Source organism: Lepisma saccharinum, chromosome 15 (genome assembly GCF_977018435.1).
Source record: "Lepisma saccharinum chromosome 15, izLepSacc3.1, whole genome shotgun sequence".
In the NCBI taxonomy this organism is placed as follows: domain Eukaryota; kingdom Metazoa; phylum Arthropoda; class Insecta; order Zygentoma; family Lepismatidae; genus Lepisma; species Lepisma saccharinum.
Window position 1 is genome coordinate 28071584 of NC_139243.1, and position 17045 is coordinate 28088628.

The window sequence follows — 17045 nt, forward strand, 5'->3', positions numbered from 1 at the left end:
AACATCAAGAACATATATCTTAAAAATGGCAGAAATGAGGTATTTCCTAGAGAAAATTAAAATTTAGACATGTCCAAGAATGATTTCCTCAAATTATATGAGGCTTTTTCTTCCTTCAAAAGGGTCACTACTGGCAATACTGACATGTATTATACACCAGATGAATTCAAAGCACAGAGGCCCATGTTTGTAATCAACACTTCAAAAAGAAAACAGGTTGTGGTGAATGACAGGACAAACATTAAAATTATCTGTGAATTCCATGAGGCATTACCTGATGACACCATATGTAGTGTTATTCTCATAGGAGAAAAATCATATGTTTATGATGTAAGAAATGAGAGAGTCACGGAGCAATTCTAGAGGGTCTCTGCATATTGCATTGTTTTAATATACAATTTGAACCTGGTATCCAATTGAACTTAAACCGGAAGTAAATATGTGTGTGTATGTAGGTGTGTATGTAGGTGGGTGTGGGGTGAGAGTGGCCTAGTTTTAAGTGTGGCCAAAAAAAATATCAAGAGGGGCATATTTTTAACAAATTTATGGACAACAATCTCACAGAAGTACCTTTTATAAGTGTAGCCTCATCAATCCGAGGGGGCTCTTCATTTCTCATGGAATCCATGAGGGCATTTTTACAAAAAATCTTGGATTAGGCAGGGTTCTACACTAGAGCAAAAAGCTCATATGCTCATGTTGAGCTTGTTTTAAGTATAGCCGAACCTGCTTGAGGGGGGCTCATCATTTCTTGAGTTTATAATACCACAAATACAACTACTAACCTGTAAACGTATTTGAAAAATGATGTAATCGCAACACAATTCACAGACACGGGACATGTCGTCACAACGAACTTGACATTCCTCACCATTCGACTACATTATATGCCTCATATCTTTCTATATCTGCCCCGAAAGCATGGAATGCACTACCAACAAATGTTAAATCCATAAAAATCAATAAGAGTTTCAAAATTAAATTGATAGAAATGCTTCTGCAGGAACAGCAGCAGAACTATATTCAAATTATTTTTATTATTATTTACTTAAAGGCAACCTTAACATTCACATTTATATTTTTCTTTTTATATTTGTATCTTTTTTAAATATTTTTTTGTTCTTTCACATTTATATTATCTTATGACTAATACTGTAATGAGAATATTCGTAATTGTACGTACAAATGTGAAAATCTTTATTTTTGTTTAGTGTAATCAAGCTTTCCATCTGTATTCATATATTATCATATTATTTTATATATACTTATATTTTCTTATGTACCTTATGACAAGGGTTAGGTGGTAGTGCAACCTATAGCTAAACCTCGCCAACTAAGTAAAGAAATTATTATTATTATGATTACTATTATCATATGATACCGTAGTTTGTAAGAAATGTAATGGTAGCAAGATGACAAGTGATACGTCAGAAGTTTCGTAACCTGAAACTTCTCAGTGCAGGGAGGGAGTCGAAACCACAGACGTTATATTATGACGTTTATTCATTTTCAGTACTATAGCCATTATCCAGTCTTACTGCGGTCGCTCTACATGCTGGCAAGGGTAGTAGGGAGCGGAGAAGCAACCAATCCAGGACGATGAGAGACACGCAGCTTGTAGAAAGAGGTGCGCGCGCCCCGAGGTTGTCTGGTTGGCTTACTGCGCATCCCCCCGCTCCCCACTTCCCTTGTCAGCATGTAGGGCGCCCGCCGAAAGAGTAGAAAAGATCTATAGTTGAGGTAAGCTCGGTGGAGGGGTGGAGGAAAGAGACTGTCAACAAGATTACTATAGAGTGTCTCCACCTTAAAAGTCAGTATGGAAGTAAATGGAGTATTTCCCTCTCTCTCTAATACATGAGTTTTGCCAATAGCTCTGTCCTTCTCTACCACCGCTGCGTTGCGAAATGTTACTCAATTTACAAAATTTAAAAGTCAAAAATTTCAAACCGTGAAATCATTATCCTGTAGATTTTTTTATGCTCTATTTACTAACGGCATTATATATAACTTGTCATAAATTCATGTGATCTCAATTTTCCATAATTATGCAATTTTGAAAAACGCTTAATTTTTTTCTAGTAAATACTTCAAAAGCCATAAATATCAAACCGCTTGAACAACTTCGCCAGTTTTTTTTTCTACGGGATCTATGATGTTTGAAGATATGATATGCTTCGCCTGAGTAAACTAATTTGCTTAAGAGGATAGTTATATATATATATATATATATATATATATATATATATATATCTACATTGGATATTTTGTATAAATCGTCAGACCGTGACACGAAAAAGTTAGCGAGAAACTTTTCGGTTTGTCGCGATACACATGCAGACCAAGCGAGAAAAGTGTTGACCATTGTTTGAAGTTATTTTTGGAATGCATTGTTACTCCACAGCACCGTTATTTATTCCGCAATCGTAGTTTGTTTATGTGGGCTGTCTCGCGTATCAAATTCATTGTGTGCCACCGAGGTTACAATTCAGTTGCAGGCAAGTGCCCCGGTTCGTAAGAAGTGCAGTGTGCTTTATTTTCCGTAAAAAAATGTATCTTAATGTTTGTTTTTGCATTTATTTAATTCTGTTTATGTAAAGGATATAACATTCAACGAAAGAAGTAGCAATAGTTGCGTGTATTACACATATAATGCAAATGTAAAATGGTAAATAGTTACGTCGAAATATAAACATTGACATGCAAATCTTGAGGTAACTATGTTTTTTTTTTCAAATTCCTTAAATACATAGATTTTGTTGATTTCCTATACGATATTAAGAAAGTATATTTGTCGCAATCATTAGCGATTAACAGAGACTTGACGCGACTCCGTCTGTTGATCTGGCAACGCCGCGCTCCATTTAACCCATACTGACTTTTAGGGTTGAGACGCTCTATAGAATCTTGCCCCTCACGGAAACAGATCATAGCACAACATCCTAAAAGCTAAACTGGCACTTGCATAATTTGCAGTTTAATTCCGTTAGTAGACTGATGATATGATGAAATTGATGGACAATCACAAAGTACATGCATGCCCAAGCCAGAATATTCAAACTAAGATACATTGGCTTCGCCTTGCCCGCTGAGAATTAATCTAAACATACAGTAACTAAAAATGAGACAAAACATTCGAAGAGTTTTGGAGAACGACGAAATCAAATTGATTATCCTGAACCACGCGGTAGAAATCCTATTATATTCTACTGACAATTTAAGGGAGACTTCAGAATGAAGAGATAAGCAACACGCGACGCATGCTAGTTGGGAACGAACCAATCAACCTTTCACAATGTAGCGACATGATGAAATACTGAAAGACACGAGACAGGTGTCGCTTTTTTGATAGGTGTTTAACTTCCGTAAATTGCGTATTTCTTGATTGTATCAAACTTAAATAAACTTGCAAATTTACACATTAAAATTATTTCAATATACAACAAAAAGTATTGACAAATTAATAGCATTAAATTAACATTTACTTCATTAATAACCAGTTCCTGTAATATGAAATTATTGTCGGTTATTTAAAGATGAATATAGTACCATGTCGCATCTGAGAGGCTTAGATTGAAAGGGCAATTCACTTTATCTAAGTAGACAAGATTTAGCATAGTGCCGGGGCAAATGTGGGGGAAAAAGTGATGGGCACCACACATCCCTAATCGTCGCTACTGTTGTCAGCCTTGCATCAACGGTTGTAGAATTAAAACTACACAATAACTCGTCGGTATTATTTTCGTATCCTTTTATAAGAACACAATAAATATGTCATAGTTCGAGGGGGGCATGGCCCCCGTGTCACCTCACCTGGGTTCGGGCCTGGTGGTAGTAGTAGTAGTATTTCTGTCATTACGACTTTTATTATTATAGCTATTGCTGCTGTTATTATTGTTATTAGTACTACTACAGCGTTGTATTTAAGTTCAGACTCGTGTATACTATTTAGAAAGAAAATGGATTAGCCTTTGTTTATTTCAATAAACATCTATCACTTTCTTGATAAACAGTTCCTTGTTTCTTGTACTTTTTCAAAATGCACAGATATCAATCAGAGACCACGAAATCTACTGTTCTTCGCGGTACCTCAGATCATTGTTTTTACCTGCCGAAGGACACTTTACAATAATAATAATAATACTAATACTAATAATAGTTGCTGTATCTTACGGCCTGTAAGTCACAGAAAACAATATATTTTTTTATAAAATATCGGTAAAGTTTCACCATTCAAATTACATTAAGTCTTTTCAGAAATCTCACGGGAGGGGGGCATGTGGCCCTTGCACACATTGTTTCTGATACCACTTTAGAGTGTGGCTCCAGTCCGGATTAGTCTTGAACTTAAAAACTAACTCAAATAAACAAACAAATCTTTCTGCGTGTAATCAAGATATCTCTAGTTCCATTCTCGGTGGAGGCCCCATGTACTGTAGCCTATACATTATGTCTGATTCCACTTTAGACTGAAGATCCAGTACCAATTAGCTTATATGGACACAGATAGCTTAACCCAAAATTTACGCTAGTTTATTTTGTCATCGTTTATATTTATTTTATCTGTATATGTAGTTTTCTCGGTTCTTCTATACCATGGGTAGTGACTATATGGTCATTCCATGTTAAATCAACACGCTCCTCAACCTTACATTGTCTAAATGAAATCTGACCAGTTGTGTACATATGCATTCGCCAAACTTCTATATGTCATATTAGTTGGTCAAGAGCCATGTGTCCCTTCGACTTCGATAGGTATCATATGAACATTACTATCAAATATTAACCAAAATCATTAATTTCAATCTGACATTTATTTTTAATAAGTCAGTATATATACATACATATAATTTGCCTTATGCAGTGTGCTGTTTATACATTAACAGTAACATGGTAAAGGAAGCATTTTGTTTTACACTAATGTTCCTATTTGTCAAATACACGAAATGATTCGTAATTTCAATATACTCTAGAAAATTCCAACAATCATTAACGTAAACAACAATTTCCTTGTATGTACAATAATACTACAACAATTTACTTCAATTTATTTTCTATGATTTAAATCTAGCGTGTTTACATGAGTGCATATATATAAAAATAAGATATCAACAGCATATGTTTTTGTTCATCAAATTACCTTTTCAACAATACCTTTACAAGACATCAAAACACTTCATTTTACACCTTCAGATCATTTCTTCATATAATCCCATTGCAATTCACAGCACCAAATATTTACTACCATCTTTAAACAGCTTCCGAATATAAAAAAGTAACTACCAAGTTTATCATATTGATCTGTAATAATTTTCAAAATTTGTGATCTTATATTCGACCATTATTCTCCTTTGAAATGCTCTGCTCTGCTTTTAAATCTATAGCAAGCCTTTGTTCAATTATTGAAAATAACACATAGTTATCAACTACGAAATTTTAAACCCTCACTATTAAGAAACTCTATACTGATATACACTCTACTACATAAATATTGACGTCACATTTTTCAAGTACAAAAACATATCAAATGCCTTCTTATAAAGTAACATAAAAGCAACATAAGCATTATAATTTTCTTTCGGAGACTCTGTTCTATTTACAATTAGCTTTCACGCTATAACATAAATCTATATTTAACTACTTGGTCCTTTCTTTCAAGTTATTCTGTACCTGATAATGTTCAATTGTAATGTAGAAACAAGTTGTTTTTCTATTTATAATTAATTACGTTGGAAACGTCATCTCACATAGACATTAACAATAAAGTAATTAATATCCATACATATATTTGAGATGAAACGTCCCAGGAATAGTGTAATTTAAAATATATACTCTGTGTTGGCACTTAATATTTTAAGAATTTATTTTTAGAACTTCAACTGTACAGAAAAATCAATATATATATATATATAATTGTCGAAAATATATCACAATGTAATGCTGGAGATTTATACACAAGCTTATACACAAGACATAGCATAATCTAGCAAATGTTTTGTAACTTTTATTAAAAGATTGGTTTTCCTTAAGGTGAAAATTTAAAGATACCGTTAGTGTACATAACTAAATATTTTAAAACTTCTGTATTCTACAACGATAAATAAATAATATTTTCTGATATTTAACATTATTTTGACGTGTTAAACAGTATTATCATTGAAGACTGGTTATTATTCTGTGCTAAAGTTTTGTAAAATAGCTCAACTATTGATAATTCGAGGAATTTCATCTGTTGTCTATTTTCAGTTTGTAGTATAATTAACGATTATAGTTATTTCCCAAAACTAAGAAAATAATTAATAAATGCTAAGAATTCTTTATTCTTTCGTAATCGTTTTCGTTGAGTATATCTAAATATCGTTCATTAATTTTAACAAAAACTGTAATTTCAGTAATCTTAATTTAGTTTCCTTTAAACTAAGCATCTCTATGTAACGTTCCAAAAAGATGTAAAGTATGTACTAATGTGCAGAAGAGGTTCTCACAAATCATGCACATTTTGTCCTAGATCAAATAAATGTCCTTCGTCAATTCGTGATTCTCATATCAAAGCCCACCTTTGGAGTAATTCTCTGAATTTATCCTCCCTTTCCCGTAGGTAGCCAACCCAGTACACGATATTGAATGTTAGGAAAGCGATTGGAAAAACAGTAAGAGCTGTCATATCCAGTAGGCCATCCCCAAATGTTTCATCTTTCTTCAGTTTTATTGTCTTGGCAAAACCACTGAATATTGTCGTCTTCGGAACAGTTCTATCTTCAGGTTGTTGATTATGAAGATGGACCATGTCTTCAGCAGACTGAGAAGTGAAAACAAGAATACATATGAACAATGAGTAATAATATTGTTCTTCAAAAATGTTCAATATTGACAGTAACTCCTGAGAGTACAACCACTACGGTATTTCAAAGCAATTGTTGATACAAATTAAGAAACCTATTAATTTTAACGATTTCGTTTTGTATTAAATTAGCAATAATACACATTTAGCATAACAGTAAGTAAACTAACTCCAATTAACACAAACTATGACCTTAAAATTTATAAATTTATTAACCTTCATCATTAAAACACTAAGAAAGATAAATAAATTGTTACATAATGAAATGGTTATCATGTGTAACATATGCAATGAGTGAAAAAAAGCGAATGTTTTGGATTATTAACAATCAGTTACTCAAAATAATGCACGATTTGTCGGAATTAATCATTGATATTTTTAGAACCATTATCTGAAAGCAACAAATATTTCAAGCTTTTAAATGTTAAAAGACGTACATATCAATCATTTTTCTAAAGTGTTATTAATCTATTGAATTGGCAAATGTGAGGGCATCTTAAAAATTTGATTTTAATAGATGTTCAATTTTAAGCATCATTACAACTTCACAAGGCATATTATTTAGAGGTCACGATTTGATAGTGCTCTGTGCATAATTGTAACTAATTATAAACTGATGCAAGAAAGGCCAGAAGTTAAAGCAATGCAAGAACGAGAACTGCTTAGCAAATATTTATGTTCTTCATCCTCTTCTAGCTCTCTCTTTTCTCTTGTGTTTCTCTATCACGTTATCTTTTTCTCTCATTTTACTTCGCTCAGCCAGTTTCTTTAGCTTGTTGTTTATTTCTTCTTTCTTTCTCCTTCCTCACCGTGTTTCTCTAGCTGGTTCTTTTCTCCTTTGTTTCTTGCCCTGTTCCTTTGGATTGTTCTCTTTTCTCTTATTTTCTCTTTTCCCTTTCATTCTTTCTCTTTCCTCACCCCCAATTCTCTAGCTAGTTCTATTTTATCTTTCTTTCTGTTCCCACTCTTTCTTTATCTAGCTGTTTTCTCTTTCTATATCTTATTCTCTCTGTCCATCTCTGTCTTTAGCTGGTTCTCTATTCTCTCTTTCTTTCTCTTGCGTCACTCTCTATCTCCCTCCTCCACCTTTTTTTCTAAAGAGACATCTCTTTCTCTCTTTCTTTCTCTTTCCTCACCCTATTTCTCTAGCTGGATCCCTTTCTCTCTTTCTTTCTCTTGTTCCAGCTTCCTGCTCTTTCTTTCTTCTCTCTTTATAGCGATTTATAATTCTCTCTTTCTTTATCTTTCCTCTCCTTGTATCTTTATCTCATTATCTTTACTCACTGTCTTTTTCTTTTCTCAGCATCATGTCTTTTCCTTCTTTCTTTCTCTACCTCCATCTCTTTTTTCTCTATTTCCTTCACTTTCAACAAGCTGTTTCTCTATCTCGTTTACTTTTTTCTCTCACTTGCTCTTTCTTCACCCTCTCTCTCTCTCTCTCTCTCTCTCTCTCTCTCTCTCTCTCTCTCTCTCTCTCTCTATCTATCTATCTATCTTCTTCTCTTTTCTCCCTTTCCTTCTATATCCTCATCTTCTTCCTTCTTTCCTCACACTCTTTCTCTCTCTCTCTCTACTCTCTGTTATATTCCTCTCTCGTCTCTCTATCTCGTTCTCTTTTCCTCTCTTGTCTTTCCTCATCCTTTTTGTCTTTCTCGTTCATTTTGTCTTTTGCCAAACTCCATATATTTATTTTATTTTATTCAACTCCATTCCGTCTATCCCCATTTCTCATGTTTCCTTCCTTTGTGTGTGTGCTTATGATTCTTGCCCACCATAAGTGATTATGAAAACTTCTTAATCATGTTATTAGGTGGGCAAGATATTGGACTGGAACACATCGTTCACAAAGATGTGAAAAATGTGTCACTTGTCAAGACATGCCTTACTGCAAAATTCAATACTGACAATGTACAAGGAATCTGATTCTACGTACATTTAACAAAACAAAGCCTGCACAATACTGTGTAAACACACTAGAAGGAATAACTATTAAGCCATACCTTTTCCTCAGACTCATCTTCCACTTTCTCTTTCCTCTTCCATGTGCTTTTGTACCTCATTCCGAATAAGACAATTGAATATTCGACCATTGCCAGAACGACAAAAGCAATACATGTAATAATCCAAATCTCGATTGGTTTTATTTCATCAGATTCTGGAGTCCTTTGTCTGAAAGTATAGAAAGTATAGACGTTATAAAATGTATAAGGGTAATTCCATTTGTGACTAAATTACCTTTCAGACAACTATATAAATACATATTTCCCTTATACGATTAAGTACATATGTGACGTGTCGTGCTATATGTATTGGTACAATGTAGTAGAACCCGAAACTTTCAAAACATGTAAATTAGCTGGATGTACTAGACTGGTTCATAATCCACGTGACGGAATTACCTTTGGTGAATTATAAATATATAGCATATAGACCATTAAGTACTATGTACAATACAATATTAAACGTCTATAGTCATTCAGTGTTCACAGTCACCTTAATTATATCAATTATTTGCTACGTGTATTTGTATTTTACTTATATTTCGTTGCTTTTCTACTCCTCTAGGCTAATCGTGACAATAAAAGTGAATTTTGATAACAACCTGTAGTAATTAAATTGTGAAAGTGACTTGCAAATGATAAATTTTCATGTATTATAGATTTGATTAATCCTCTGTTCTCGCCAAAACTTGTATAGACAAACCTCATGAAAAACTTAATATGCTGACCAAGGCAGATTTTTTTTTATATTTTAAAACATAAACTTAAGGTAACGTTTCAACCATCTAGCAAGGTCTTCTCCAAACTCTGCACCAATTACAAATGTAACAAGGTACAAAAACAGGACGATATATATACACAGAAATCACTCCCCTCCAGACACAAGATTATTTGTAAGTTGTTTTCTCTCTAGAACATTCCAGCAGGTGGCCTTTCCTTGTCAACTGTACTTTCATCTGACAGGCGATTTGGATAAACATTTCCTTTCATCTGGAAAGTGGTTGGACTCTTTATCTCAAGTTCTTATCCTTTCTTTCTTCATTCCTCTCCTTTCTTCTCTCCTCTTTCGCTCTTGTCCTTTCCATTCTTTCTAACAACTTCTTCCATTCTTTGTTTACCTTCAGTCCCCCATTTCAGTTCATTGTGGCTTCTTCTCCTTTCTTCTCATCCTTTTTTCATATCATGGAAACAAGGCTTACTGGTGTTATAACAAACCTCATGTGCAAATCATAGGACAAAAATAATATGAGGGATTAACTATAGATAGAAATGTAAGCAATCCTAATGTCGACAAACGTAGTAGCAACGTGTGATTGTATGCTATCGCTACTCATTGCTGTCGGTATTATGATCATTTATCGTTTTGAACTTTTGTAGCGATTTACTCCCGTTCCATCACTTCTCGAAAAGTGGGCGTGGTTTGTCCGGATCCATCGCTCCTCAAGTGTTTTTTCCGGGATTAGGTGTTCCAGATCCATCGCTTCCGAAAATAAGGGAATGACCACTCACATAATGTATATAACAATGTGTGCCACACGCACAAACAAAACTAAAAAACGTTGTTACTCACATAAATATGTAAAAAGAAGCAATGAAAAACTGAGCATTTCGCAATAATAAATGCAAATAATAAACAAATAATATGCAAATAAATAAATGAACAGTAAGTACATACTAAATGTACAAAAATGTTTTTGCTATCACGAAAGCAATCTCGACCTTACTGTACGATTATGGAATGCGCCTAGAAGTTTGCAATAGACGAGATTGTTATAGTTGTACATCCCATTCAAGACAAATCCCTAGGCGGCTCCAACAGGAGCCTTGTCACGTTTTTCCTTTGCAAGTAACAAATCGTCAACCGGAACGGGAAGACACCTATAGAATATAAACAAATGTGCAACAGGAATGAATGGCATTTCACTCCAGCTTAACCATATATCCAAGGTATCAAACCTAACCTAACCTAACCTAACATGGAAAGAAAACATACTCATAGTGGTCATTTTGCTATTGTTATTATTGTTGTTATCATCATTATTAATATTATCATTATTGTTATTAACCAAGTAAACCGAAAAGAAATGTTCGTCTCAAGGAAGTCTGCATACACACACATGGTAGAGTTGGCATAAACACCTGCATACAACTGACACTTCTGGGACGATGGATCTTGACCACCCGACCGGAAAAAATCACATTCGTTATCAAGAGCGATGGATACGGACAAACCACGCCCACTTTCCGAGAATCGATGGATCGGGAAGCGATTGAACGGGAGGATACCTTTGTAGCGTACATATCTAAACATACATATTGTCAGTTGACACTGGATGAAGCTTACTCGTGACAACCAACACAATCGACATAATTTGTCAAAAATGTTCCATCAATGTCCTAACTCGCACAATTTAAAAATTCCACAACTTCACTAATCAAAATCACAGTTTACATTAAAACTTCTGATGTTCATGTAAAGAAGAAAAATACATGACTATAAAAAACATTGTTACTGTGCATTTTTCAAGATTATTTTGAAGAGTCGTTACATAGCACGACATAGTTATACACATGTTTCCCGAAACTTCTAAACCACGTGACATGGGTTATCATTTAAAATAAATAAATATCAATTAATATACGTTACCTTTTCTTTCCTACTTTTAATCTGGCACTACACAAACAAAATATTCATGCTTCTATTATTTAAATAGTCTTTGTATAATTAACCACTATCTTCAATTAAATTGTACTTTATTATTTTATATCAAAGTTAATATTGATGTGTCTTTTTACTATTGGAACTTCAAGTTAGTGCTTAATGTATAAATATGTGATAATGTACATATACGTACGTATAATATTAGTCAGACACGTTTGTGGTTGATTTTCTGTAATTCACTTTAGAACGATATTATTGTGCAGAAAATAAATAAATAAGAAATATCATTACATTATATACATGTTTATTTGTACTTCTGAAAATCACCGCTTGGCATTAATTTCTGTAAAGAAACAAATGTATAAGGTATATATTCGTTTTACTTCACAAAAGTAATGTCAATGAGTGGCTATCAGAAGTAAATATGATCGCATTACTAAAGTCGATATTGTTAGTAATGCACATCAAAATAAATTACATTTAGTATTGAAATATATTAATCACAATATTTTATTTCATTCTTGAGGAGTGGAATTAAGCAAACTCTACATATAAGGGTTGCATTTTTTAACCTGAAGTTTATTTTGTTAGGTGATGAATATTGAGTTGAGGAATTAATACAACGAATAATTAGTTATTGTTTAACATTCAGGGCATTTTCTTTTAGTTGTTCTTTTCTTATTGCACAGTTATTGATTTGTTAGATGTTGTATACATTATCATTTTTTTATTTTCTTCTCACACAGATTGACAACACAGAATTTAGGTTTACATCTATGTATTACTAAGCCCATGCATTATATACAACAGTTCACCATCAAAAATACAAAAAATGAAAGCCTGTGAGTTACAATTTTCGATAAGGTAATCAACATGTCTTCAAAAAGTGCAAATACTCATGCAAAAATTTATGGCTTCTTAAAAATTGCTTACATACTTTGTCGTTGTTGGTGTGACTATGATTGATTTCAAAATTCAATTAATGAGTATGTAATTATACTGAGACATAACCAAGTCGATTGAAGGAAGAAAAACACTGAACAACGCTTTACGAAGGAATTATATAAAGCGACATGTGAACACTTAATACATACATGCATACATATGCTTGTGGACAGTACTGCTTTACGTTAAGTCATAATCAATTACCTTTCGTCTGGACTCACAACTATTGGAAAGCTAGCAGAAAACAACATCTGTGTTACTAAAGTGTTTTCAACCTAACTCTACACTAACAATTGACATTCTCTTGTTTTGGTGGAAGTTTCCTTGCTACGAAAATATGGTTGTTCTCTCCGATTAACCAGGTAAATTCTGAAAACTCCAAACATCACTCATCTTCACGAAATGAAGAAAAGGTCGACTCCAAAACTTGAAATCTTCATCAGAACTGGCATGGTTTACCCGAGAGAAACTCGTTGAAGAACATCTTAGCTAGTTCTCTTTGATCTTAATATTCATTGGCCTAACAATCAATTTGTATTGTCTTTTGATGGGACATTGAAACAAGAGAATATCAGTGATAAGAGCAGAGTTTATTTGAAAACGCTTTAAATAGACTTTCTTTACCTTTCACCTGTCAATTGATTACAAAAGAATGGAGTTTGACATGTGATACCATATACATCTTCAGTGGCCACTTATCAGGAACACCGTGTCACTGACGAAAACAGGGTGCTTAGTGAGCATTCTAATGTTGGGTGTACTTTCCTAGCTCTCACTAGAAACCCTGTCCCCAGTTGAAGAGAGATTGAATGCCAAAGCTTATTTGAGTATAGTTTCCATATATTACCAATATATCGTTTGCGGCCATACTGTACGCTTCATCAAATGACTTCTCATAAAGCAGGGCTCGTGAGAAACTGGTCTCAAGGACATTGGCCCTCGAGGTCCTCAGATCTAACCTAATAAAACATCTTTGCGATGAGGTCGATTAGGTTATTCGAGTGAACAACCAATCCGTTTCGGCAAAGAAAGTTTCTGAAACCTTATCGTGTCTGTTTCAGAAAGAAGAATGACGTCCTATATTTTATAAGTAGTGTTCCTAATAAATGTGCCACTGAGAATATATCAAACACACTAATCAATTAATCAATCATGGAATTAATAAATTACCTTACCCTAGTTTTCCTTTTATGTAAATCACTTAAGTGACACGGAGATTGTTGACAAATTTCTTTTTGAGAGGCTACTATAGGACTAAGGATCAGCATCACACTTTCGCATGTATACTCTTAATACACTACATGCTTTTCAACTAATGTTTCGAAGTTACTATTTACCAGTTGAAAGTGCAACTCTATAAATACAGAAGTAACCAAAATACGGTCGAAATATTTGTATGTCAAATAACCTGGAATTCTCTTAGCAAATTCTATGCTATGGCATTTCGTATGAAAAAATGTGCATTACAATATCTAATTTCATTATACAAAAGTTGTGCTAATAATTTTCAGTCTACGTGTAAGTAGATCCAAGTTTGTACAGCATGAGAGTTAAATAATTGGTATTTTCCTTAAATTTTACGTTCGTACTACGAAACGTATTAACCGAACGTTAATATGAAACACGGTAATCGTAAAAGCAGTTCACAAACCGATTTATTTCCCGTTAGCAGAGGGTTAATATTTCAGTTAGGAAAACATAACCAACTGTTTAAATTCTGCTATAAAACAAGGAGCAAACAAAGTCAAAACAATTGCTGCTTAATTAACTGAGAAAGATAACCATTCCAGTCATGACGTGGCAAGGATTTCAATCTGTTTCACAGTTGGAACGAAATATGTCTGAAGCTACGCCTTTGCTTCTGAGCCTTGAAGAAAAGTCAATAATCTCCGATCTTCCCAGACACTCTCCTCCAGCTCCCAAATTGGCGGAAGGCACATATATTTCCTACGTGACACATAAAATCCCGAAAAAGCATTCTCCCCCAATCCATTAATTCCCTTCCTACTGAATATCGACATTTCACCGAAAATCTCTCACTGTTCTGCCAAAAGGAGACGGTAAGACGCTCTCACTCATTGAATCTATTACACTCTAAAGGGTCGAAGAGATTTGTGATGGTAATTTCGACCTTTTGCAGAAAATTACCTGACTGAATTGAGCATGGTAACTAATGTGAGCAAGGTGGTGACCAGGAGGACCATCCTCCCTGGAACGACTTCCGGCGACACCAGGAAGCTCCCCCACGACACCATCACAAACAGAGCGCTGGGGAAGTACGTCACCATCACGTGACTCTTGATGTCCCTTGAAAGTATCACGATTAGGTAGATGAATTTTGGCTTCCACTCTGCAAAAGAAGATAATGCAAGTTAACGTGTAAGCTTCTGTCAATTTCAACACTAGCTATTGTCCGTCTTACGGCGGGCGCTCAACATGCTGGCAAGGCGATAAGAAACACAGCAGCCTGAAGAACGAGGTGCGCGCAGCACCTCCTCCCGCTCTCAGCGCCACTGCGGTTGTCCGGTTGGTCTGCTGCGTATTACCCGCTCCACACTTCCCTTGCCAGCACGTAGGGCGCCCGACGGAAGAACAGGCAAGTTCTATAGTAAGATGCAAAAATGAACTGGTGCTTTCACCAGAACTCATAATTTAAAGTCGCGGTACTTAAATTTTTAACAAGATCCTTGTAACGCTACTTGCAAGGATAACTTTTCGAGCGTTACTTAAAAGTTTAAACCTGAAATCTAGTCACACCATATAACAAAGGCGAGCAGAATTTTTCATTGGTGTAAACTTTGAAATCTATTCATGTAACTTAACAAAGGTATGTGAGGTGTTACTCTTAAGTTTAAAGCTGAAATCTAGGCATACCACTTAACAAAGGGATGTGAAGTGTTACTCATAAGTTTAAAGCTGAATCTAACCACGTCACTTAACAAAGGGATGCTTAGCGTTACTCATAAGTTTAAAACTGAAATCTAGTAACGCCAGCTAACAAATGAATGCGCAGCGTTAGTCATAACCATAAGTTTAAACCTGAAATATAGTCACGCCAGCTAACAAAGGAAAGCGTAGCGTTACTCATAAGTTTAAACCTTGAAATCTAGTCACACCACTTAACAGAGGGATGCGAAACGTTACTTAAGTTTAAACCTGAAATCTAGTCGCACAACATAGCAAAGGGATGCGAAGTGTCACTCAAAAGTTTAAACCTTGAATTGTAGTCACTTAACAAAGGGATACGTAGCGTTACTCATAAGTTTAAACCTGAAACCTAGCCACACCACTTAACAAATGGAACTCGTTTATCATTACTGAAAAAAAATTAAACCTGAAACTTAGTCATGCCATATACGAAGAAAACTGTTGTAGCGTTCCTCAAAAGTTTAAACCTGAATCGTAATCACATAATTCATGAACGACTTTTTACAATACTCAAACGCTGAAGCCAACAATGTTCACAGCCTGAAATTCAAACTTGTACTCGTGACAAATCACAGGGACAGACTTCTTCGACTAAGGTCTGCAAAACCTTCTTTTCTGTGATGGCAATTGCCATAACTATGGTGAAGGCTACATAGAGAAGTAAAGAATTCTAACCATACATTGAAATTCAATGTACTGTTTATTTTTTTCTATATATGAATAGCCTAAAGATGAATTTCCGAATATTTACCTAGGTACAATCACACTACGCCAAACAATAAGAAAATGGTATGTCACAAATAATATTAAATACAAACGTAGAGAACTGAATATTAATTTGAAATGCTAAGGAAAAATGTGCTTGTATCTGAAATGTAATTAAATTGAAATTAAAAAAAAATCCGGAACTAGAAATGAGGATGAGAAAAAAGTAATCAAACAGGGAAAAACACCCGTGGGAAGATATGCCCTTGACTACTGAGTATGCTCTTTGAAGCTGAAATGAAACGAAGGTTCTTCCAAGTTTGATATTGATCATGCCTCGCTGAATTGAAACGAGCAGTAAGTTACGGAGGAGTAGGCACGCTTTATAACCAGTGACCAGACATGGAAATTTCTTCCCTTTCAGCATGCTCGATCTTCAATATCTGCCTACATCCAAGTTCCTATTGAACCAAAACCCAAAGTTCTTCCATATACAGTGGCGTATTTCGACCGGGTGCTATCGGAGTTCACACTGTCTTTATGCTGTTTTTACTTTACTCTGCTTTTTATCGCACTATGTTAATCGCAACGACAATCATTATAATGAATTGATGAAATGTCCCTACCTTACACACGATTTGAGCGTAGGCGCCCTTGCTTCGAAGCTCATTACGCTAATCAATCAGTGGTAACACTGTTAAGCCTTGTTTCCATGTTCTTCAGACGAATATTCACAATAAATTGATGAAAGAACGTACCATCATCTTTATATATATATATATATATATATATATATATATATATATATATATATATATATATATATATATATATATATATATATACAAGGTGCGTCTGAAAAGTTCGGTGAATGGTCTCAGAAAATAAAGGAAACAAGAGTTACAAACAAAATACCTTTACTGGCCGCGGTGGCTCAGTCGGTAACGCGTCTGACTACCATGCTAAA

General features: G+C 34.5%; 1 protein-coding gene across 1 annotated transcript in view; it reads right to left on the reverse strand.

Annotated features, from left to right (window-relative positions):
• Positions 1 to 6441: 6441 nt before the first annotated feature.
• Positions 6442 to 17045, reverse strand: part of LOC145999437 (glycine receptor subunit alpha-2-like) — a 413104-nt gene continuing 402500 nt past the window's right edge. Inside the window, exons 8-10 of the mRNA XM_083136398.1 lie at positions 14594 to 14795; positions 8839 to 9007; positions 6442 to 6796 (exon numbers count right to left, since the gene is read on the reverse strand). Coding sequence (XP_082992524.1) covers positions 6539 to 6796; positions 8839 to 9007; positions 14594 to 14795 — 629 coding nt within the window. The 3' untranslated portion in view covers positions 6442 to 6538. The remainder of the gene's footprint in view (positions 6797 to 8838; positions 9008 to 14593; positions 14796 to 17045) is intronic.